Source organism: Macrobrachium nipponense, chromosome 22, assembly GCF_015104395.2.
Source record: "Macrobrachium nipponense isolate FS-2020 chromosome 22, ASM1510439v2, whole genome shotgun sequence".
Lineage (NCBI taxonomy): Eukaryota > Metazoa > Arthropoda > Malacostraca > Decapoda > Palaemonidae > Macrobrachium > Macrobrachium nipponense.
In genome coordinates, this window is record NC_087213.1 from 38,225,049 (window position 1) to 38,250,734 (window position 25,686).

The window sequence follows — 25,686 nt, forward strand, 5'->3', positions numbered from 1 at the left end:
CAAGGGGCGTCGTTAGATAATCTTCAACCAATAAGGACCACTACAAGGCAGAACAGAAGCAAATTATCTGCCTACTGTGGGTTGGACCAGGATCCATACAGACTGGGTTGGACTTTTCCTTTGAAGAAGGCAAGGCGAGAGAACAGAGCTGAGAGCCTTAGCAGAGAGGTCGAGTGCCTCCACAGTTGTGGGTAAGAAGAATTGAGAAAAGCTCACACATTTCGATTCGTAGTCACATACTTGTATTTTTATGTATTATTTTACAAGTGTATTAATGAAGTGATAAAACTGCACTGTGTCTTCCTAAGCCTCCTGAGACTCTACCACACAACAACAAACAAAGCAAGAAATGATAAAGCAACAGACAGGAAATATAGAACTAGTTCAAATAAGAGGAAACAACAGATGATACCATAATAAACATTACAAAGATAACAATAATCAACTTCCTTACATTGGTAACGAAAGAAATAAAAATGATAATAAAGCAATGCATTACACACACACAGACACACACACACACGCACACACACACACACACACATATATATATATATATATATTATATATATATATATATATATATATATATATATATATATATCTATATATATATACTGTTACTTTCGTAAGGCATATCATCCTCTCTTTAACTGAATGAAGAGTTGTGAAATTGTTTGCGATATTTTCAGATTCCTTATTTAGCTTAGAGTTAATATGTTCTGATAATGTATGTTCAGATTTCGCATAACATAATTTCAAAGTTAAGATAACGCAAAATGCGAGAAGAAAAAGAAATAGCATTGTCAGTTCGAAGCAGGAAGATATCTGTCACCAGTTGGGGCCGCTTGGTTCCAATTGTTATTTATTTATTTATTTATTTATTTTTTAACATGCTATGTTTATGTCATGTTTCACACTTGTCTTTGCCGAGTAATCACGTGGAAGGATTGCACCATCTTTCGCAAGCATAAAACATTTCACATATGTCTGAAACTTTTCATTTCATATAAGTAGTTAGAGATGTTTTCGTATTGAAAACTATCTAATATTACTAGTAAATTACGTAACTCTTATATCTCTCGATTTGTCAAAAGAGAATTTGTAGACTCGTAAGTAGTTTAAATCTTGAAATGGAAAGTTTGTATCGTCACTCAAGGAAATGACAAAACTTAATTTAATTCGAGAAAGTTCTATAATGATATCTGTTACTTTAAAAGACTTTTATTGTCTTGAACCGTGTAATAATCAATGTTAGTTACGACTGTAATCTCACTTTCTTTCTACTTATCGTTTTGAAAGAGAATTTTTATAATATTAGCTGAACTTTGGGTCCAAAATGATTGGAGCCCGCCAGGACTTCATTTCTCATCCATACAAGAGAGAGAGAGCTCTCATTACGGACTTTGAATTCCTGGTGTAGAGATCATATCTCTCTCTCTCTCTCTCGCTCTCTCGCGCGCGCCATATTTGATTCTACATTAACGTAAAGTTTTTATACTTAGTGATTGGTCACTCGTAAATTTTAGATTTCGTATTTCTTAGAGTTATTTAGTATTAGTTAATGCTTATAGCGGAATCTGAACAAACATTGTACAAGAGTCTAATGGGGCCTTTTCATTTTTGAAATATTGTGAATTGTGTGGTGAAATTTTGGAACTAGCTGCAGCAGAAACAATTGGTACCAAGGTAATGTGTTAGCACAAGCTTTATCAGTTGCAACTAAAATTTACAGTGGTTTGGTGAAACAGTTTCAATTTTTACACATTGCAAATTTTTATGTATTGTGTTTGTTCCTTTTAAAGTGATTTTTTTTTTTTGTGCGTTTATCCATTTTTCATATTGAAGTGATATTTTGTACATTTGTCCATTTTTCTAATTGAAGTGTGTTTTTTTATATATTCTGTGATTAATGCTTTCCTTTTTCAATTTTGCTATTTTCCATATTTTTCTGTGTTTTCATTTGCATCCACAATTTGATTAACTTAATTGCTTTCATTAATTAATCATTGCATATTTAACTGAATTTAACACTTGTGAATTAATTTGCGTTTACTTAGAATTCTTTTCAAGTTTTAGTGTTGTTTAGCACTTGTGAATTAATTTCCATATTTTAATTATTACCTAACACTCAGAATTTCAATTGAATAATTTAATTCCTTGATTAATTAATTTTCTTGATTTTGTGATAAATTAATTTTGATTTCATTGTACTTAATTAATTCAAGAATTAATCAAACTTTGTGTTGTTTTCAAGTAACAGTGAATTTCCCTGAGATAGTGAATTTCACTTATAAATTTTAAGTTTAATAATAATTTTTTTTAATTAACCTTTTTATAAGTGTTTTCTTTTTCACCAGTATATTTAATTTTGTTTAGATGGAAATATAAGGTGGTAATTGAGCTATTTTCCTTCAATGTAATTGAAGTGAGTTAGAACCAGGGGAGTACTTAACTTTTGAAATCAGGGAAATATTTAGACTTTTAAATTTGTTGATGGAGTGATGCCCTTTAATTTATTTAATTACATATAAGATTACCTCACACCTGTTTTAATAAACTTAGTCTGATTTTCTGCAATACTGGTAAGTTGTTTAAGGGATCACTGTTGCCTTTAGAGTTTTCAGTCGTATTTTACCTGTGATGAAGGTTCAGGTGTCTGGCTGTTGTGAGATACTCATTTCATGATTAGTAAGTGTAGTAACCAGGTACTTGGCACTTCGTCACAATATATATATATATATATATATATATATATATATATATATATATATATATATATATATATATATATATATTGCGAACACTAGAAAATTTTTTATTAAATGTATATATATAATATATATATATATATATATATATTAGATATATAAACAATATATATATATATATATATATATATGAATATAATTTTTTAAAAAATATATATACTATACCGGGTGCTTAGAAATTACAGGCCTCCCTCCGCAGAGCAAATAGAAAGTTATGAAGTTTTCTGTTATAGCCTATCTCCAAGTACATTATCTTAAGTTTCTAATCAGCTATTTTTCATTTAACATTTCTTGTATTTTCAGACTGAGTGACGGAGTTAGATGCAGCCATGGCTAACGACTCGGAGGAAATCAGATGGATTGACCGAATCCAGGCTATAACCTTCAGAGAGGCCATGGATGGTGGCACATCCTTCATTTCACGTTCCTGGATAGCTAAATACATTTAAAGAGATTAATCCTTTGTTAAAAGAAACTGGAACAAAAATCCACATGACTGTCATCTCAAAACGTGAGAATCTTGGAAGGCCTGTGGTCTTTGCTCAGGAGTCAAAAGACATCATAGCTGAGGCAGTGAGTAGACCAAGAAAGTCTTTATGTAAATTGGCACTTGAACTAGAAACAAAAAGGGGATAGAAGTTATCGTGCTGTATATCATAAGTTGAAAAAATCTGGTATCAAGCCATTTCATGTTATCAGCAAGCCCAACATTTCTTAAAGATTGGGATGAAGTTGATTTTCTCCATGTTGCCGCATCAGATGAATTCTTCATTACACAGTCAGGAAGCCAAATCATAAAAATGACATCATTTGGGCTGCAAAGTTGGATGATATCAGCGATGACTTGCGCTATCGCCAAGTTGTGAAATTTCCTGAATGTTTGGGAATTTTTCTCTGTTTTACAGCCAAACGGTTAATGTGGATCATCAAAGAAAAAGGACAGTTATAGAATGGCGAATACTTCAGAGAAACTGTGCTTACTGGTGGAGTATTTCCTTTCCTCAAAGATCCTGTAAATGTATTCTGTTGAAGAAGTCACATTTTTGCATAAGGCACCATGTTTCAAGGCTCAGGAGCTGCTTCGAAACAGTGGTATCAATTTCTTCTCGTCAAGTGAATTTCCAGGTAGCTCCCCTGACCTTCATGTGTGTGAAAACATTGGTAGTATCTTCAAGGATCGTGCTGAAGCACGCAGTGAACGATGTTGGTATACCAAGCCTCGACGACCTGCGAAGAGAGGTGACCAAAGTGCTCAGGGAAATGGAGTTTGGGTCTCAGCTTTTTTGCGATTTGCTGAAATCATACCCCTCAGGAATGCAGGCTGTGGTACAGGCAGATGGAGGCCACACAAAATATTAAATATTCAGAGAGAAACTATATATATATATATATATATATATATATATATATATATATATATATATATATATATGTGTGTGTGTGTGTGTGTGTGTGTGTGTGTGTGTGTGTGTGTCTGTGTGTTTAGAAGCCACGCTTTTGTTTTTGTAGACATGATTAATTGTAAGAAAATCATGGTGTTTCTCAAAAAATTTATTTTCCACTTTTTAGTGTATTCTAATAAAGGCGTTATTTACAGAGTCAAAAATATGAAAAATCCACAGTTTCATTCAAATCCTGAGATACTGGGAGAGGTCACTGTAGGGTCACTAGAGGTCACTGCTGACCTACTGATCGTAAGGTTGTATTGTCACCAAGATTGGGTAACCGGGCAAAATTTCAAGTTCAGACGAAAATTTGAGTTACTTGATTTGACCAACACAAACAAACATGCACAAAAGCAAGCTAGATAAAAGTGCATAATAAAAACAAACATGAAATTACTCTCGCAGTTGATCATTTAAAAAATTGAAAGAGAAATCTTCGATGTGTAAATAAACTTTTTCTTTTTTTGGGGGGAGGGGGCATATATGACGAGACATAAATCTTTTGATACAAATAAGTGAGGCATAAATCTGCCAACAAAATTCTCTTTTTTGTTATAGGCGTCTGGTGCTTTACCCTCATCGCCTTACCAATCACTGTAAACCCTTACTGTCACGTAGTATCTTTTCAAAACGTTCTATTGAATAGCAGGTTATTTTAACAAAAGGGAATGATGCCGGTCGACAGTTGACGATTGAACTTCCAGTATGACAGTAAATACAAAACCAATTCTTTACGAATCTCTTGTGCTTCCACAGCTGTGGTCTTGTTACAGTGTGATAATAATTATTGTTCCAGGGTGATGAATATTGTTTTCCTTCTGATGAAATCAACTATTAACAGTCTGTCGATGCAATCATTCCTGTGATCCATGACACGTAGTTGACCACGTTTGTATAAACACCCGGGGTGTTTGGATAAGCACATCTATACCCAAAGCTGACAATTCCTGCCAAAACCCATCGACGGTCTTCCAGCTGTGTGACCAAAGGGCCTCCGCTGTCTCCCTGGAAAATATAACAAAAGGGGAATTACACTTAAATGGTCGCTGGTACATACCTTCCCGATCTCTCAAAACCATTAGTCGTTACATATGCAAATATTCAGTATACTCTGGTAAAAAGAGCTCTTAGTTTTAGTTCTCCAGAATATATATATATATATATAGTATATATATATATATATATATATATATATATATAGTATATATATATATATGTATGTATGTATGTATGTATGTGTTACCCCTCCTCAGGAAGGACGAGGTATTTAAAATTTACCCCTTCGAGGTATGTTGGTAGCCATGGCCTTAGAGCAATAAGGCACTGAGTGACCTCTCTCTCTCTCCTCTCTCTCTCTCTCTCTCTCTCTCTCTCTCTCTCTCTTAACCATCGACCTCTGTGCAACTCACATATCACATTTGCCTAAGGTAATTAAATTAGAGTCTCAAATCATAAAGAAATACAGTATATATTAGTAAGAAACAAAATCAAATAAATAAATCAAATTCTAAAAGACCTGAATAAGAAAAAAATCTGAAACTTTAGTTTCTAAACACAACCCAATGAAAACTCCAAACACTGCACCACTATCATTATAATTCAAACAGGAAACCCAAAGATCCCTGGGGGGACAAAACCCATCCACACACATTTCTCTACAATAACTAGACATCACTCATAAAATAGGTAATCAAAAGTCATAATGTTTTCCCACACCATAAAATTTCCAGATAAGTTCCCATGAAGAATACCAGAGAATCTACCAGATCCGCCTGGAGAGAAAAGGAAAAAAAAGAAATCCCACATAAATAAATTGCAAATAAACCAAAATGACAAATCAAAAAGTCATATGAAAACGGACATCTCTGAAATAAAGGTTTAAGATACAAAAAGACAAAGTTATTCTCGAAAGTATGCTTATCCATTACAGCACTATTTGCACACACTAAAAACAATCCAAACATAATTATTCTAAATCGGAGCTGCTTCTAAGCACCCACTAACCTTATTCTCCCATTATGTAGGGGAACAGTAACAAGTTCATGTACTGGAACAGATGCATTCGTCATATTCGTCATAGTCACACCCATGAAACTAACTAAATCTAGATTTAGAAGCATACCTTACTTCTACTCATGCACAGACATAAGACGTGACCTGTCTTTGCCTCTGAGGCAGCAACCTACACCATGCGTGACCTTCGGAGTAGCTGAGATGCCATATATCGCTATATGGTCCACTTTCTGGTTTTTGTGCAAAAAGCAAAGTTTTTAGGTAAACCTCGCATATTGAGCAGCATTCATTCTAATAGTGTTTTGTAATGTTGGAATATGTCGGAGAATGTTCATGGGTGACATGCCGTATATGGACACATGGTCCATTCCCCTTCGAGAGCCAAATTCTGTGTTCTTTTTGCAAATAGCAAAGTTATTACGTACTCAATTCATGTAGGACAGTGTGCATAATAGCTAATTAGGTAAACGTTGCATATTGAACAGTGTTCATGCTAGTATAGTTTTGTTTTATTATTGGAATATGTTGTAGGATGGTGCATGCCCGGGGCATTGGCTGAGATGCCCTTGTTGCCATATGGGCCGATTATCCCGTTCGAGTGCCACATTTTGTTTTTTGCAAAAAACAGTTATAATAACTAAATTGATGTAGGACAGTGTTTATTATATAACTAATTAGTATAGTTTTGTTTGATTATTGGGATATGTGGGAGGATGGTGTGTTTATCACGTGCTTGCCCGGGGCATTGGATGAGATGCCCTTATTGCCATATGGACCGATTCCGTTCAAGTGCTCATTTCTAATGTTTTGCTTTTTTTCAGTTATGGCTTCTGATTCCGTTCGAGTAGTAATTTTGTGTTTTTTTTTTTTTTTTTTTTTGCAAAAAAAAACAGTTATAATAACTAAATTCATGTAGGACAGTGTTTATTATATAACTAATTAGTATAGTTTTGTTTGATCATTGGAATATGTGGGAGGATGGTGTGTTTATCACATACTTGCCTGGGCATTGGCTGAGATGCCTTTGTTGCCATATGGGCTGATTCCGTTCAAGTGCTCATTTCTAATGTTTTGCTTTTTTTTCAGTTATGGCTTCGAAGAGACAGAGACCTCTGGGTGACAATGCTATCAATGCACTTCTCTTTCAATTTGAGAGTGATGTTGAGGACCACCTGGAGGTCCAGTCTGAAGGCGAAGAAGAGGAATCAGCCGCCATCTTTGTTGAGAAGGACGTAGATGACCCGAGTCAGGGACAGGCTGCTGAGTTGGAAGAGGAGGAGAGGGAAGGCCAGGCTAATCCTATTGACCTCTTCCTGGGAGATGAGGATGACGCTGATGGGGAGGAGGCATCAGGGATTAGTGGGACTGTTCCAATTGTTGTTACTACAACAACAATAACAACACAACCACCACACCTACACCTGGTCCCTCAACCTCTCGGGATGAGGACGCACTCTCCCCAGTAGAGCTTAGGAGTAGGAAGAGGAGGAGGGGTGACCTTCAGCCAGCCCGTGGAGCTCCTATCCAACGTATAGGACCTGAAATTGTTCAGGCTCATGATGGGACCAGGTGGCAGAGAGATCCCAATGCCTCCTTCCCACATTTGTTTATGCTGAGGATTGAACCTGGGAGTCCCACCGATGCCACCACTGGGGTGGTAAGAGTGAGCGACATTTTCTCTCTCTTTTTGTCTGATCATATACTGGCGGAGATTGTCTTGCGTTCCAATGATCGACTTACCCTTTTGAGGAATATTTATTATCAAAGGGCAATGTTCCCCTCAGGGACATGGACCTGAGGGAACTGAAGGCATTCATTGGGATCCTGATAATGTTGGCTGTAAGATCAGACAATCACACCACAACGAGTGACATGTGGGATCTTCCGGAGGGCAATCCTTTGTACCGTTGTACAATGAGCGAGCGTCATTATGCCGTGCTAACAAGAGTGATTCATTTTGACGATTCAGCCACCAGAGCAGAGCAAGCAAGGACAGATCGCCTTGCTCCCATTCGCAAAGATTTTTATCATGTGGTGGCTAATTGCAGACAAAATTACTCTCCCGGGCCTCATCTCACTATGGACAAGCAGCTTGTACCATTTAGGGGTCGCTGACCCTTCAGGATATATATTCCCAGCAAGCCAGCCAAGTATGTTCACAGATTTACATTTTTTTTCATGTAATTGCTTTTTTATTTATTCAAAATTGTTTCTTTGATTATTATATAATATGTTCTTATAGGAATAAGAATTGAAATATGATATTTTATGTGTTTATAAAATATAAAATATATTATCTGTATCTCTCTGTCTGTCTGTCTGTCTGTCTATCTCTCTCTCTCTCTCTCTCTCTCTCTCTCTCTCTATATATATATATATATCTATAATATAATTATATATTAATATATATAGATTATAAATATATTATATATATAAATACACACATATATATATATATATATATATATATAATATATATCTATATATGTATATACATATATATATTGTTATTCTTTTCTCTTTTTTTGTACATCACAGTCCTCCAATTCGACTGGGTGGTATTTATAGTGTTGGGTTCCGGGTTGCATCCTGCCTCCTTAGGAGTCCATCACTTTTCTTATTTTGTGCACCGTTTCTAAGATCACACTGTTCTGCATGAGTCCTGGAGCTACTTCAGCCTCTAGTTTTTCTAGATTCCTTTTCAGGGATCTTGGGATCGTGCCTAGTGCTCCTATGATTTTGGGTACAATTTCCACTGGCATATCTCATATCCTTCTTTTTTTCTATTTTCAGGTCTTGATACTTATCCATTTTTTCCCTTTCTTTCTCTTCAACTCTGGTGTCCCATGGTATTGCGACATCAATGAGTGATACTTTCTTCTTGATTTTGTCAATCAACGTCATGTCTGGTCTATTTGCACATATCACCCTATCTGGTCTGATATCATAGTTCCAGAGGATCTTTGCCTGATCGTTTTCTATCACTCCTTCAGGTTGGTGCTCACACCACTTATTACTGCAAGGTAGCTGGTGTTTCTTGCACAGGCTCCAGTGGAGGGCTTTTGTCTCTGAATCATGCCTTTTTGTACTGGTTCTGTGCAAGTGCCAGACATTTGCTTGCTATGTGGTTTATGGTCATTTTTCGTATTGCACTTCCTACATATGGGTAGATGTTATTTCCATCTAGTGTTCTTTGAACATATCTGGTTCTTAGGGCCTGACCTTGTGCAGCTGTTATCATTCCTTCAGTTTCCCTCTTGACCTCTCCCCTCTATAGCCATTGCCATGTGTCATCACTGGCTAGTTCTTTAGGCTGTCTTATGTATTGTCCGTGCATTGGTTTGTTGTGCCAATCCTCTGTTCTGTTTGTCATTCTCCTGTCTCTGTATATTTCTGGGTCTTCGTCTACTTCTATCAGTGGGCCACTCGTCTTTACTGGTTTTCAGATATTGCCCCAGTGCTCTGTTCTCAATGTTGACGCAGTCCTCTATACTTAGTAGTCATCTCCCTCCTTCCTTTTGTGTTATGTATAGTCTGTCCGTATTTGCTCTTGGGTGTAGTGCTTTGTGTATTGTCATATGTTTCCTAGTTTTCTGGTCTATGCTGCGGAGTTCTGCCTTCGTCCATCCCACTATTCTTGCGCTGTATCTGATTATTGGCACTGCCCATGTGTTTATGGCTTTTATCCTATTTCCAGCATTGAGTTTTGACTTGAGTATCGCCTTGAGTCTCTGCATATATTCTTTTCCTGATCATGTCCTTCATCTCTTGGTGTTTTATATACCCTCCTTCCATTATTCCTAGGTATTTGTATCCCATCTCATCTATGTGTTTGATGTTGCTCCCATCTGGTAGCTCTATCCCTTCAGCCCTTGTTACTTTTCCAAACTCCATCCTGATGCCCCTAGATACAATCCTTACAGTCTGGATTAGGGTATCTATTTCCCTGATGCTCTTACCATACTTCAGAAGGTTAATTCTGTTGCCTCTTTTTTTTTGAGTTGGTACCCAGCATCCATCTTCTGCAGTACTTTTGTCATGGGAATCATGGCTACTACGAAGGGTAGTGGGGGACAGTGAGTGGCCCTGGAAAATCCCTCTCCTGATATTAACCTCTGCTAGTCTTATTCCAGAGCTTGTAAGTATTGTATTCCAGTTGGCATTGTATTTTTAAGGAAGCTGATGGTGTTTTCCTCTGCCCCATATATTTTCAGGCATTCTATTAGCCAGGTGTGTGGTATCATGTCAAAGGCTTTCTTATAGTCAATCCATGCCATGCTTAGGTTGGTTTTCCTTCTCATACTGTTCTTCATTACCATTTTGTCTATCAGGAGCTGGTCTTTTGTGCCCCTACACTTCCTTCTGCAGCCTTTCTGTTTTTTTGTAACTTTCACATTATTGGTAGGCAGGTGAAAGGCCTGTAGTTACAGGATTATATTATTATTATTGCAAAATTATTATTACAATCAATATTATATTATTTTATTATTATTATTATTATTATTATTATTATTATTATATTATTTCATTATTATTATTATATTTTATTATTATTATATTAATTATTATTATTTTATTATTATTAATTATTATTTTATTATTATTATTACTTATTATCTTACTTATTGTATTTACTTTGTATTTTATATTTTTATGATTTTACTTTTTTAGATAATAATTCTATTCTCTCTTCCTATAGGTACGGCATCAAGTTTGTGTTGCCGTGTGATGCCAAAACGCATTACATGTGTAATGCGATTGCTTACTTGGGGAAGGACGCAGTGAGGGTGCCGAGAGGACAAACGTTGGGAGAAGTTTTCACGACGGAGCTTGTGCGGCCTTTTCACCAAAGGGGTCGCACAGTGACGACTGATAACTTCTTTACGGCCTTACCTCTCGCCTTATCACTCGCTGACGATGGCATGTATTTGTGTGGCACCATTCAGCTAAAACATTATATCCTTAAGGAACTTTCTGAGAGTGTGCTTCCCGTCAAGGACTCAGTGGCCGTGTTCATTCACGAACACAATTTGACTCTCCAGTGTCAGCAAGTCAGCAGGACTAAGAAGGTGATGCTGTTGAGTTCCCTGCATCATAATCCGTCTGAAAGACGGACATTCAGATGTTCTATAATGCCACGAAAGGGGGTGTAGACACATTCGATCAGATGTGTTCTACTTCAAATTGTGTTCGTAAGACCCGTCGCTGGCCACTTTATCTTTTCTACGGGATACTGAATATAATTATGGTAAATTCTTATATTCTCTATTCGTCCCTGCCATCAGCACAGAGTATGACAAGGCGAAGGTTCCTCAAGGAGCTCGCCATTGAATTTTGTGCTCCCCTAGTAAGTCATCGGTATTATACGTTGACCAACTTGTCAATGACCCTGCATATCATGATGGCGGATGTGTTTAGGCTGGCTGAGCTGGAGCACAGACCTCTTCCTACCATTGGCCACGTCAAGCTTCCCAAGCGTGTTCGCTGCCAAAACTGCCCATCTAGACAAGACCACAAGACAAACACAGCATGTTTGCGATGCAACAGGCTCGTCTGCCTACAGCATTAAATTGTATTGTGTCCGAAGTGTATGTCTTCTATGTAGGTAAGTTGCATCATGAAACTTTTTTTTACTACTTGTTTGCATAAATACTATAATTTTAATCTTTACCAAATATATATCATCCATTTTTTACCTCAAATATTGCAATAATTTTTTTTATATTTTTCTCGATATTTCCAAATTTTCGGAATTATTCCCTTTTCGAAAAATTTCTGTTTGGTCAGATATTTTTTATAGCTGCAAAATAAGGTTCAAACGTTCAGCAAGCCACCATAAAAGTTTCATGCAAATCCACGAATAATCAGATAACTAAATAACACCTCGAAATTGACTTACCCTTCTTCCACTTCAGGTAGCAAATTTGGCCGTCGCACTTGGCGTGGTCGGGGGCCATTTTGCGGACATACCCGAAAGGTAAATTACCATATCGCTATATATGCTTGTTTTCTATAGAATATATGATATTCTCGTAGATTTTCATGCATAAATATCATATTTTATACTAATTACAACGATGTTTATAAGAAATTTTCCTGGTGAAACGAGGAGGTCAACAAATAACCTTTACATTGGAGTACGTTTTTTGGGTCAAATTTTTATTTTATGGCTGCAAAATAATGTTCAAACATCCAGCAAGCCACTATAATACTTTTATGCAAATCCACGCATAATTAGATAAGTAAATAACACATTTTGAAATTTACATTCCATTCCTCCATTTCAGGTGGTAGATGTGGCCGTCGCACTTGTTGTGGTCGGGGGCCACTTATTGTACGTATATATCCGAAAGGTAAGTTGCCATACCGCTATATATTCTTGTTATCTATAGAATTTGTGACATTCTGGTAGATTTTCATGCATAAATATCATATCTTATGATATTTACAACGATATTTATAAGAAATTTTCCTGGTGAAACGAGGAGGTCAACAAATGACCTTTACATTGGAGTAAGTTTTTGGGTCAGATTTTTTTTATACTGCAAAATAATGTTCAAATATCCAGCAAGCCACCATAATAGATTTAATTAGATAATTAAATAACACATGTAAATTCCATTCCCCCATTTCAGGTGGTAGATCTGGCCGTCAGAGTAGGCATCGGCTGCGGCCATTTTGTTGGCAGATCCGAATGGTAAGTTTTCATACCGCTATATATTCTTCTTCTATATAGAATTTGTGATATTCTGGTAGATTTCATGCATAAATATCATATCTCCTAACAGTTACAAAGATTTTTATAAGAAATTTTCATAGTGAAAATAGGTCAAAAAATTACCTTTAGATTTGGCCCCTGATATAACAGCTAATATCATCTTTGTCCAAATATTTTTACATAATTAGGTTCTAGGATAATATGACTTTATTCTATAAAAAAAAAAAAATTAGCCACTTCCTATTTTATTTAGGTGCCAAAAAAAATCGTGAAATTTTTACTTTTTTTAGCCAAAATAATTTACCCTTTATTTCTCTTTTCAGATTTTGACCTCTATGGGTCCAACACCTTTTCTGGCAGTCACATATTGTAAATTGTAGTTGTAGGAAAGATTTCTTCAATTATTGTCTGTATATAGCTCATTTTGTATTATTTGTAAATATTTTCGTAAATAATTTTTTGTATATAATTATTTTTTATAAATATTTGTAATAAATATTTAATTTGTAGATGGGTATTATTTACCTTTTCAGTAGTATTTGAGAATGTTAAAATTTATTTTAGAAGCTAAAATGTACAGCAAAAATGAAATTACTGATTTTTGGCAAATTTTTCTAGACCCTCGGGTCGAACTCGACCTCCACGCACCTTTCATGGGGTAGCAATATAGCGAAACCTATCGAGGGTTAAAAAGTATGCATGCAATGTACGTATATTAACATTCAATATGTATTACTATAGGATGTGTATAACTTACCTGGCAAGCATCCTTGCCCGATGAGTAGGCACACAGCATATTAGATGTTATTGTGGTCAGTCCACTGTACAGCTTCTTGCATTGGGAATTAGTTATCAGGCTGACTTCCACTTCTCGTAGTACGTCACTTAATGACCCTCCTTTATGTACAAAGAACAGAAAATAAGTTCAAGACAGAGGTCTTTGCTCTAAAGTTTATATATTACATAAACAAAGGCAAAGAATTTAGTGTCTGATTTCCTTCAAGAAATGCCGCTAGTTCATACGAAAAAAGGCAGTTCTCAGAAGCTTGTACTGACTTGATCTAAAACACACGAATGATGTATTCCATGCAACTTTTGAAGTATTTCTAAATTAATGCCACCACCTATATACCCCTGAAATAGATATAGCCTCTTCTTCTATTTCTGAATTTAATTTCCGTTTCCAAATTTCATTTCCTTGAACTGTGTTACCGTGTTGCTCAATAATTATATATATATATATATGTATATATATATATATATATATATATATATATATATATATATATATATATATATATATAATATATTATTGGCATCATTTGAACGTATATAGAGAAAAAAATACGTTTATTATAACTAACCATTTTAGTATCTTGAGCTGGGAGCTACTTATTACTGTGATTCATGACATTATCTAATTATAAAATTTGCCGATTCTTAAGACAGACCAGTGTTACTGTGGTTTAGTCTGTATCACTACCCAGTACTTTTGTCCCTATTGCATCCATTCCAAATCAAAGCAGGAAGTTTTTTGACCTGACACAAAAGAAAATTAACTGAGGGTTTATGCCAACTGGCCACTTTCTATAGGATTTTCTTGATCTGGAAAAAGTGGTCTACTACTAAGGTAATGGATATACTACATCACATGTTTCCTACCGTATTCAGTGTATCCCCATCCTGTGACTATGGCCAACTTCCCAGGGACCACATCCTCGGCAATGGGTAGACAAACAGTCCCGATTCTTTCGCTGAATGTTGCTTCGCCCGATAGTTCTAGCAAAGCTATGTCGTTGTTTTGCTGTGAACATAGGCACTAGATGACAGGAATGGGAATAATCAGTTTATGAATGGCATTTACCTGTTCTGGCTCATGAACAAAAGCCTTAGCAGTGATTAGGTAGGCATTTATTGCACCGAACGAAAGAATGATAAAAATAATTACCCTAACAAGGACTTTTTGAACAAGAATACAGATAGAAATCAACTATACATGAGAAATATTTGATGTGGTATTCCATCAGTTCTCTAAAATCTAATGACACATTCTCAATAGAAAGGCGTGTATTTGATTTTGTAGAAATAATAAAATTGCAAAAGACATCAATTCTTAATCCCAATAAATATTTGCTATTGCGCGATCCAAAAATGCAAATAGAATGATATTTGTCGAAATGACTTAAAACCTTGTTCCTCATTTTCTGTGGGAATTTTGCTGTGGCTTAGCGTTGAAGGATAATGGTGAAATATAGAATTTGTTTATTTCCTTTGCGGTAAATCGATTGCCCTTTTCGTCCATAAGATAGAGAAAAATAAACAAACAAACAAAGGAGAAACGGAGATTGAGGTGTAACTCCGAAGATGGTAAAGATGGTCCCTTAAAGAGGGAAAGCCATAGGGCTATCTACCAGAGATATCGGATGCGTAGATATGATTCCACAGACTCCTTTAAACTTTACAGGGAGAGAAAGACACTACTCAAGTGCACCATAGGAATCATTGACTTCAAAAGGGCGGATATGACTAGATGTGGGTGCTGCGTGATACCCGGAGAGACTTTGGGACGTCTTTTGGTCACCAAAACTATGACGAAAGTAGTCTTTGTAGGCATAATAAAAGCGATGTTCCAAACATGGAAAGATTAGGCCATTATAAACCTTGGATACCTGATTAAGAATCATGTGGGATTTACCAGGCAAATCTGAATTTTTTCTTCTTTTTAAAAAAGTGCAATGTTCATATTAAACAAGAGAACCAAAGAATCAGAATGGCAACCAGAAAGATCAACAAAATAAATTCAGGAAATTCTTATCAGATATTCTTGTGAGGTTAGTCAGAGTTGGCAGAAGCACAAAATTCGGTTTAAGGCCGAGTGAAACCAAAGAACTGAGCTAAATATGATGATGGACGATGAACAGAGGACTGAATGATAAGCAAAAACACGCACAGATGAGATCAATTGTGAGTCATCGGGAAAATAAGGAAAAGGATGAATAAGAGGACATGTGCTCAAGATATCACACCAGAAATATGAAAAGGCACATTTGTTGTACTGTCTATAAAAACACATAGAGTGGCGGGATGAAAGACTGACAACATTTTATGAAAAAGAAAAGTAGAGTAAATATTAGAAATAATTACAAACGAATCTCTGTAGTCCAGCGAAGGGAACAAAACAAGCCTCAGAAAAAAAGAACAGTCATATAGAAGACGTCGCCTTGTAAAAACAGATTACGTAAATCAACACGGGGCTCACAAATGCAGATACGGTAAGACTGGCTACCCTCTGTTGCCTCCAAACAGCAATTCTCGCAACTTGAAGACTTTGACCTTCGCCAGCTGTAATGACTGTCCTGCCTGCCTCTTCATCAGCCTGGCACTTGAGAGCCAGCAGGTTCCTTAGTTCTGTAGAAGTGGTTTCTAATACCAGTGGATTACATGGGATTGTTGAATCGTTATTTGTCATCATATTCTAACATTTCTTTCATTATTATCATTCTAGAGCGCCTCCATAATGCCATTTTGTTTATTCTCATGTATTGGCAGTTTTATAGGTATGGTTTTTAGCCTTCTCACTAATCGAAGGATCATTTATCTGACTCATTTTCGGTACTGATGACCTTCCTGTTAGAACGTCAGTGTTCTTTCATATCAATCAGTCAGTGAATCACAAAGTTTAAAAAGGGGAGACATGAGTAATTCCCAATGAGCTTATTATTAGTTGAAGTTGAACTGATGGTTGGAGAAGTTATCTTTCGTAGGAATGGCTAAAAGAGAAAATATTTCCAAGAGGAACGGGAAGGATATATGGAAGAGAGAGAAAGAGACCCTTTACCTGCTGGGACAAAAAGAAAATGACACAAGACCTCTAACTATTTATATTATTTTTATCTGAATGTCAAAAACGGTACAACTTTTAAAGTTTATACTCATTCTCTTGACAACTTATCTACCAGCTGCATGCACTTGGAAAAAGACAATGAATGTGTACATACGTATTCAATGAGGCTAGCATGGATTTTGATGAAAGTATCGGGAAGAGTATAACAGAAAATTAAATATCAGTGAAGTCTCTAAGTCAGGGGTTTTCAACCTGGGGTATGCGTACCCCCGGTGGTATGCCAAGGGTTTGTCACGGGGTACGCGATCGCCACGGGTTGTCAGGGTTAGGGACCTGGCCGCCCACTTGCTGACAGGCAGGACACCTCTACTGTAGTTCAGATGGTAAGCTTATAAGAGTGGATTACCTATCCTCACTGCAAAATGAAAAAGACAGATACTTTGATGATGTGTCTGAAGGAAACTTAAACCTAATTAGAGACCCTTTGAATGCAGATGTTGGTTTTTTTAATGATGCTATTAAGGAAGAGTTTATTAAACTTATGAATGGCTCAAGTGCTTGTGATCTATTTGAGAAAAAGTCTTTAGTCAGGTTCTGGTGTAAAATATCCATATCATATTGTGAAACTGGGTTTTCCAGCTTACTTGTCATAAAATCAAAACTAAGGTCTCGAATGAATGTGAAAGCCGGCCTTCGATGTCCTTTAGCAAAAACTGCTCCTCAGCTCACTAGTTTAGATGATAATAAACAGTCTCAGCAATCTCATTAACTCCCTTTGCTGCTGATGTAATAATAATGTATTTTGCTTTTGTAGCTCAGTACATTAGTACATTAACCTTGAAAATTTACTGCATAGAAACAGGTAAATAATTAGTATAAAAATTTCCTTTATTTCTTATGGAATTCTTTGTGTACGTGCAAATATACACGATGGTATTTTTTTCTGACATTGTTTTGCTCTCTTTATACGAAGTGGAGGGGGCACATTACTGACATTAAAAATATCCGAAAGGGCACGTGGTGAAAAAAAAGGTTGAAAACTCCTGCTCTAAATCATCACAGGAACCACCTGCCGGCACTCAATAGTGCAACGATGAGCTACAGCAGGCACAGTCTCCCAACCACAGAGCATCTCAGGATTACAAAAAGACGCAACAAAGGCAGATGGCCCCTCCAAGTCGCTTGCGAAAACAATTATGGCAATTCACTCTGTTCGAATCAATAACTTTCATCGTTTTTTTCAATTTGTAACTTTTCTTCATTTCTCACCCCACTAATTCTTGTTCAAGAAAGATTGGTTTGGACCCATATCAAAAGTGAATGAATAAGAGTTCTTTTCTTATCGGAATGCAATGGGAGGTTAACCATGATCATTTCACTTTGTTTACTAGTCATTAAGTTTATATAAGAATAACTTTTTTTGAGTACCTCAATTCAGTTTTTTTTTAATTTACAAGAATATTATCCCCTAGTTCCACTTCAACCATTCTTAAAGTCTCCTTTACAAAAACAAAAAACTTCATGGTCAGCCAAATTGTAAGCAATACATACCGAGTGTGAATCGTACTGAGGGTGAATCCAAATTTTGTCGGCAATGAATCCGGTGGTGGGAAGCTCATCATTGGTAGAGATATTATGATCCCCCAAAAACAAGGCAACTGACTCATAGCTGCAAGAGAAAAGATTTACATGTTAGAGAGATAATTCTTTGATAATTATCTAATTGCAATTTGTTTCCAAATATGTTGATATATTGCCGATGAAGTCTTCATTTAATGCTTTTTTTATTTCATAAGATTTGTCTTGATGTGCCAGTATCTTTCGCACTTAACTGTAATTAACTACTGTTAACGATTTTTCCAGCCATGCATAAAATTTTACATTTCTCCTTTGATTATAACCCAAGAAGAGTAATGTTTTTTTTTTTTTTTTTTTTTTTTTACAACGAACGGAATTAATAGACTTTTTTGCACTCAGTTTCAGTGACAGATAATTGTTGCTGCGCTAAACCAATCCATTATATTTAATATTTTTTCTAACTACAAACCAATTTATGATCTGCTGATATTTCACTTCTTTTCTTTTAATACTGATTATCCCAAGAACTTACTTTATGCCATGGAAGCAGTGAGCCGCAGACAGGACCCACTTCTTCTTGAGAAGGGAGCCCCCACAGGTTGCATGACCCCCCGACTTGAGTGTTATGAACACTAAAACCATCCAGGGATATTCTCCTATTTTCGCTTCCTGTCCACCTACTATTCGGGATTCGACAGTTGCTGCACTAATACCACAGGATTCTGCGAAGCAAAAGCACTCAAATAAGCAAATCCATACTTACAAGGTTATATATACTTTTATATAATAGCATATACATACACACATATAATATAATATATATATATATATATATATATATATATATATATATATATATATATATACATATGTATATGTATGTGTGTGTGTTTAGGAGCCTTTTATCTTCATATATATATATATATATATATATATATATATATATATCTATATATATATATATATTTGTATATATATACTGAAGGATGGGTGGTGGCAATGAAAAGCCCAGATATAGATATAAGGAACTTGTGGAAGACATCCCGGGCCTTTTCCTAGTTTAATTGCTCACGTTTCAAGGCATTGTCTCATTATGAGGCAATGCCTTGAAACGTGAGCCATCCTTCAGTATAATTATTATATATATATATATATATATATATATATATATATATATATATATATAATATAGGATATATATATATATATATAGATATATATAGATATATATATATATATATATATATATATATATATTATTTATATATATATATATATAATATCTATATTTATATATATCTATATCTATACTCTATATATATCTGATATATATATATATATTATATATATATATATTTATTATATATTATAGATCTATATATATATATAGAATAGATATAATATATATATATATATATATATATATATATATATATATATATATATATGAAAATAAACAGGCCCATAAAACCGCCAATTTTCATCAGGGATTTTATGTTGTGTTTAAAATGTAATTTTGTTCGCAAATTTCAAAAATGTAATCGGTTTCCTTCTATCACGCACAGTTTTTCTGATGAGATAAGAGAGGAATGTAACATTGATCAGCAGCATCACTACACGTAAACATCTTATACAGGTAAATTCTGATTGGTATTTTATAACCACTTGTGTGCATTATGCAATTTTATGTGTTCTTTATGAATTTAGATGGACGAGTAAAGTATTTTTCACAAAATACTTCACTGATCATCTTTTGTGCCTTCAAAAACTTTACATTTTCTTTCAGGTGTCCCATTATCATCATCATCATCATCAAACTCTATTCAGAATGTCAAGGCACTGCAAGAACAGCCCTGATATATTTTGTTATGTCTGTGGTTCATATACTACCAAAAGTCAGCAACATAACATCACAACTGAAATCAAGAAGACCTACCAGTTATACTTTGGATGTTCTCTTGGGGATCAAGATAAGAGTTGGGCACCGCATATCATCTGCTCAGCTTGTTCAAAAGGACTAAGATATTGGCTTCATAAAAGGAAGAGAGCAATGCCGTTTGCTGTATCTATGATATGGAGAGAACCAAAGGATCATTTCACGGAATCAGCAGGAAGACCAGTACCACACAACGATGATGACCTTCCTATTCCAGTACCACCAGAGAATGGCCCTCAAATGCCTGACGAGATGTTTTCCTTGACGAAAATACTCTTGTTAGCGAAGAAACCGAGGTGGATGTAGATTTCGTGATTAAAAATGAAGACGAACCACAGAAATTTTCTCAAGGAGAGTTGAATAATTTGGTTAGAGACTTGTCATTGTCGAAGGATAAAGCTGAACTACTGCTATCTCGTCTACATGAAAAATGTCTGCTTAAGAAAGACGTTTGTGTTACTCATTTCAGAAAGAGAAATAGGAATTTGACTTCTTACTTCTCTGTTGATGGACCGCTTTGTTTCAGCAATAACATTGAAGAGTTGTTTCGCTGTTTGTTTCAAGAACATATTCCATCTGAATGGTGCTTATTCATTGATTCATCTAAGAGAAGTCTCAAGGCAGTACTACTACACAACGGCAATAAGAAACCATCCATTCCCATAGGACATTCAGTACACGTGAAGATTTGTTACGAGAACATGGAGGTACTCCTCAATACCGTAAAGTACACAAACTACAGGTGGAAAATATGTTGAGACTTGAAGGTGATTGGAATGTTGATGGGAATGCAATCAGGATTCACGAAATATCGTTGCTTTTTATGCCTATGGGACAGTCGTGCAACTGCCAAGCACTATGTACAATCAGAGTGGCCCCTGCGAAAATCATATGAACCAGGAGTTTCTAATGTCCAGAGTAAGCCACTTGTAAGTCCAGAAAATGTTCTTCTTCGCCCTCTTCACATAAAGCTTGGGCTCATGAAACAATACGTGAAGACACTTGCCAGGAAAAGCTCAGAAGGTTTTGAATATGTGGAGGCTAAGTTTCCAAAAATCACTGAGGAAAAACTGAAGGAACGTATTCGTAGGTCCAAGAAAAAAGAACTCTTGAAGGACAACAACTTTCTCACAACACTGGATGACACTGAGCTTAAAGCTTGGGAATCTTTCAAATGGCTGTGTGAAAATTTTCTAGGCAACAAGAGATCTCTAGAGATTAGAAATGGAGTGAAATGTCTTCCTAGACTCCTATGCTGCAATGGGCTGTCGGATGTCACTGAAAGTCCATTTCCTTGATTCACACCTGGAATGTTTTGCAGAGAACCTTGGAGCAGTGTCTGATGAGCGATGGGAACGATTTCATATATATATTACATCAACGGAACAACGATATCAAGGATTTTGGAATGCAGGGATGTTAGCTGACTACTGCTGGATGTTATACAGAGATGAACCTGACAAAACACACCAAAGAAAGTACAAAGCTTAAAAACTTTAAGTTGTATTTTATTAGAGCACATTCTAACTTTATTTTGTACATAATAGTTTTGATTTTGTACAATAAAAAGCCATGTAAGTGACATATCTTGTATTCAATATACCTTATACGAGTATGCTTTGCATACCATGTACGTAAAAACAACAAGTATCAGTAACATGTGACCTCATACAGAAAAACGGACTTCACATACGTAATCAGCATCAAAAACTAACACGGGAAAGTCAGCTTGCAACTGTGATGATTAAAAAAAAGTTTCATTTTGTTGGCCATTATCAAAGCTGTAAAAAATATAAGTATACTGTTTCTTAAAAGATCATACAAAATTCGGACTGAAAATTATTACGCTAAAAACTATTATTTTTTAAACACGCTTTTATTAAAATGTAATAAAAAATAAGAAATACATTTTTGAGACACCAGGATTTTCTTACAATCATGTCTACAAAAATAAAAACGCGGCCACCATACATGGCAGGAAATACTACAATGAAAGATATATATCTTTTTCCTTTTTGTAGCATTTCCTTCCATGTTTGGAGACCGAGCTTTTATTTTTGTAAATATAATTAATTGCAAGAAAAGCCTTGTTTGTCTCAAAATTAAGCTTTTATTTTTTAGTGCATTTTATTAAAAGCGTGATAAAAAAATGCTTATACTGTTCTATTTTACACTTTTTAGTTTTGACAGAAATTGTGGCCGATTCATGATTGTAGCTAATAAAATTTGAACGTGATATGCTGTCGAGTCAAAGGTTTGAAAAATCCGTATAGTTATTAACTGATTCTACTAGGTCAATGAACGTATGAAAAATCCAAAGATTTTCATACAAATCCTGAGATACTGGAAGAGGTCACTTTAGGGTCACATATGGTTACTGCTGACCTACTGATCATGTAAGATTCTATTGTCACTGGGCTTGAGTAACCATGCAAAATTTCTAGTCCATCAGACAAAGGGAACAGGTCGGAAACTGAGTTACAACTTTTGACTCAAAACAGACACAGAAGTTAAGTTCAATAAAAAGCATGTAATAATGTTCAGTTTAAAATGCAATGAGAAAGTTATTTACCTTCAAACGGATGGAAATAATATGAATGACACGTATAAACATTGAAATCCTGGGTAACCTCATGCTAAGAAAGGAGAAATGAGGGCTGGAGGCTGTTTGATTGCTTAACTTCGAGAACTCCTATTTTATACAGACTTGAGGATCTCCAGCTGCTGAAGATTAAAAGCCCCCGACAGAATTTTAGAACAATTATATTCAATATTTATTTTGCCCTTTTTCGCATGCTCTTGAATATCAGAGAATTCCAATGCAAACTTTCAGTAACCTCCAACGATATATTTCCCTTGACTTACACCGCGCCCAATGTCATCACAGGGTCCAATCTATCCTTTCTTTTAAAAACGGAATCTATGGTAAGAGGATTAGTGGGTCAGAGGTACTTTATATGGCAGGACAATACTGTATGTAGTATTAATGAATTGATTCCGGTAAAAAAGGAATAAAAGGGCATTTTTTGTGATTGTTGGAGACTTAATTTTTGGCATGGTTTTATTATTGAGAGACTTATTTACCTGTTTATAAAACAATCTGGGAGGAAAATAATTCTTATAGAAATAATTATATACAATTAAATTTCCTTGTAAAAGTCAGACCAGTTCGAGATTAGGGAGAAAGCCCTGTGGAGGAGCGTATTTAAGGAGTTTAACTAAAAATTAAAACTAAAGAAGCTATAAAACTCTGACCTAAGTTGGTAAAGGTCTTTTTCTTAAGATGGAGGTATGAAAGCCAGGGGCGTCATTTGGGGCTGAGGGAGGCTGGGGGGCAAACCTGTCCCCTCCAAGACGCAAGTTGTCCCACCCCCACCCCCACCCCCACCCCAAGCCCCAAGAAGTAACAGCATGTTTTCTTTTAAATATGCAATAATATATATAAGAAAATTCTCGGATATATTACGATTCTTGATCCTTGTCTGTCTACTAGCTACCAGTGATGATGAGATAAACAAACAATAGTGGGAGTATATAATTTTTGCTGAAATACCTTGCTCATGTGGCTTCAAAAAAACACATAAATAACTCAAAATCAATAAAACCCCAGCTGATTAGGTTCGCTTTGCTCGCCAAACCGTCTTTGCCGCCCCCCCCCCCCCCACAACAAAAATCTGAAATGACACCCCTGATGAATGCTAATAGCATCACGTGATACCATGGTATCCAGGAAGGGAAGTTTTATCATTCTCATACTCTATTGTAAATCTTATATTGGGTGGGCCAAGTTAGAACTTCCCAGAACACCTAGGCCTGTTCCCTGTTTCTGCACAGGAGAAAACTATTATCTACATACCGATTGTAAAACGGTGGTAAGCCAGAGTGCAATTGTTCATCAATTGCTTCTGTAGATGACTCATGAAATTATTAGCAAAAACGGTTTCAATGGGGTTCCCATTGCTATCCCATCAATCTGAAAATAAGCAAGATATTCCCTTACCACAGTATAATCTGGTGACAAGTAGAGTCGTGTTAGCAGGAAACGTGCTCGAGCCCATCAAAGTTGAAGATTGATTCTCTGATGTCCCCATTGAGGATGAAACATCGGTTTCTGTTGCAGTTGTGGTCTCCGCTGCAGTTGTCGCTGCTATCATAGTTGGCATTTCAACCGCAGTTGAAACTTCTGTTTTGGTTGCCATTTCCATTGTAGTTGTAGCTGTGGTTATGGTTGTTATTTCCACTGAAGGTGCAGCTTCTTCAGTAGATGTTGTTTTCATTGTTGATGTGTCTTCTTTGGTAGTTGTATCTTCTGCTGAAGTTTTAACGAAAGAATTGTAGGACTCAGTAGCTGACTCAGGTTTTGCCAACGATGCTGTTCACAGAAGTAAGAATTAATTCAAAACTTGTAGAAAATATATAAAGGAGAATCACAGAACAGGTGAGATAAAAGAGACTGGAAATTTTACTAAAATATGCGGAGAGATTTTCGGAATTGGAATCTAATTATTATCAAGGAAACAAATGCAACAGAATTTTCCATCTTCAGTGCCCTTTCGAAACTAATTGAGAGGTTGCTGCACACAGTAGTCTATGTGAAGGCCAGTTACCCCGAGTGACCAGCAACAGAAATTACTCTCCCTAGAATAAAGAACTCTAACATAAAGGGATTTGTTAGTGCCTTATCCTCTATTGAGCAGTTAGTTCCCTGTGTATTTTACCAACTTGCATTGTGGACTATGTTAAAAAAAATCTTAGAACATTTTGCAAATTCTAACACTTTGAAACCTTCAAGAGATTTTTTAACTTATAAATTACAGATTCCGTGGGTCTTGTGAACAATGAAATATTTTCTGATCCTATGTGAATGAACGGTCTCTGGAAGATCAGATCAGTAAAGGACTCATAAATAGTACTTTATTCTTAGAGGACATAAAAAATGACTGTCATTGACCATTTACTGATGAAAATAGAAATGATCAGCCATCATTTTGAAGAACAACTCTACCTAGTCATTAGTTGTAAGTCACACGCTCCCTGTTTCCGTAATACCTACCCTATGGAAAAGACACTTTTCCTGAATGACCGGCTGGGATGACGACCTGCGAGCTGGTAAGTTCTACCAGTATTCTGAGCAGAAACCCCACCACCGAAACACATGCAAAAACACGGAAGCAAACAAAACAAAAAAGCAAACCCTAGAACAACATGCAGGGAAATCTTCATTTATTTGAACAAGACGTTGTTCTACTCAACTGTGAGATGATATCAAATATTCTCCTGAAATTTCTACAGCAATAGATTGTAATTCTCTGCCTGGGCATTTATTGTTCGATAAGAACTGTGTCAAGATCAGTACGCTAGCTTTTTCAGTACTTGAAAAT

General features: G+C 35.8%; 1 protein-coding gene across 1 annotated transcript; it reads right to left on the reverse strand.

Annotated features, from left to right (window-relative positions):
- Nucleotides 1–4,360: 4,360 nt before the first annotated feature.
- Nucleotides 4,361–25,442, reverse strand: LOC135198379 (trypsin-1-like). The gene is made up of 6 exons (XM_064225928.1): nt 24,306–25,442; nt 18,902–19,091; nt 18,343–18,460; nt 14,610–14,751; nt 13,705–13,844; nt 4,361–5,221 (listed from the first exon to the last, which is right to left on the reverse strand). Exons 1-6 carry the CDS (start codon nt 24,580–24,582, stop codon nt 5,051–5,053), a joined length of 1,038 nt encoding a protein of 345 aa, XP_064081998.1. The 5' UTR covers nt 24,583–25,442; the 3' UTR covers nt 4,361–5,050.
- Nucleotides 25,443–25,686: the final 244 nt, after the last annotated feature.

Coding starts and splice junctions, on each gene's coding strand:
- LOC135198379 (XM_064225928.1), bottom strand. CDS start 24,582: ATGAAAACAACATCTACTGAAGAAGCTGCACCTTCAGTGGAAATAACA. Junction 18,461..18,901: donor CACTGCTTCCATGGCATAAA/GTAAGTTCTTGG, acceptor TTTCTCTTGCAG/CTATGAGTCAGTTGCCTTGT. Junction 14,752..18,342: donor CTCAGTACGATTCACACTCG/GTATGTATTGCT, acceptor CTATGTTCACAG/CAAAACAACGACATAGCTTT.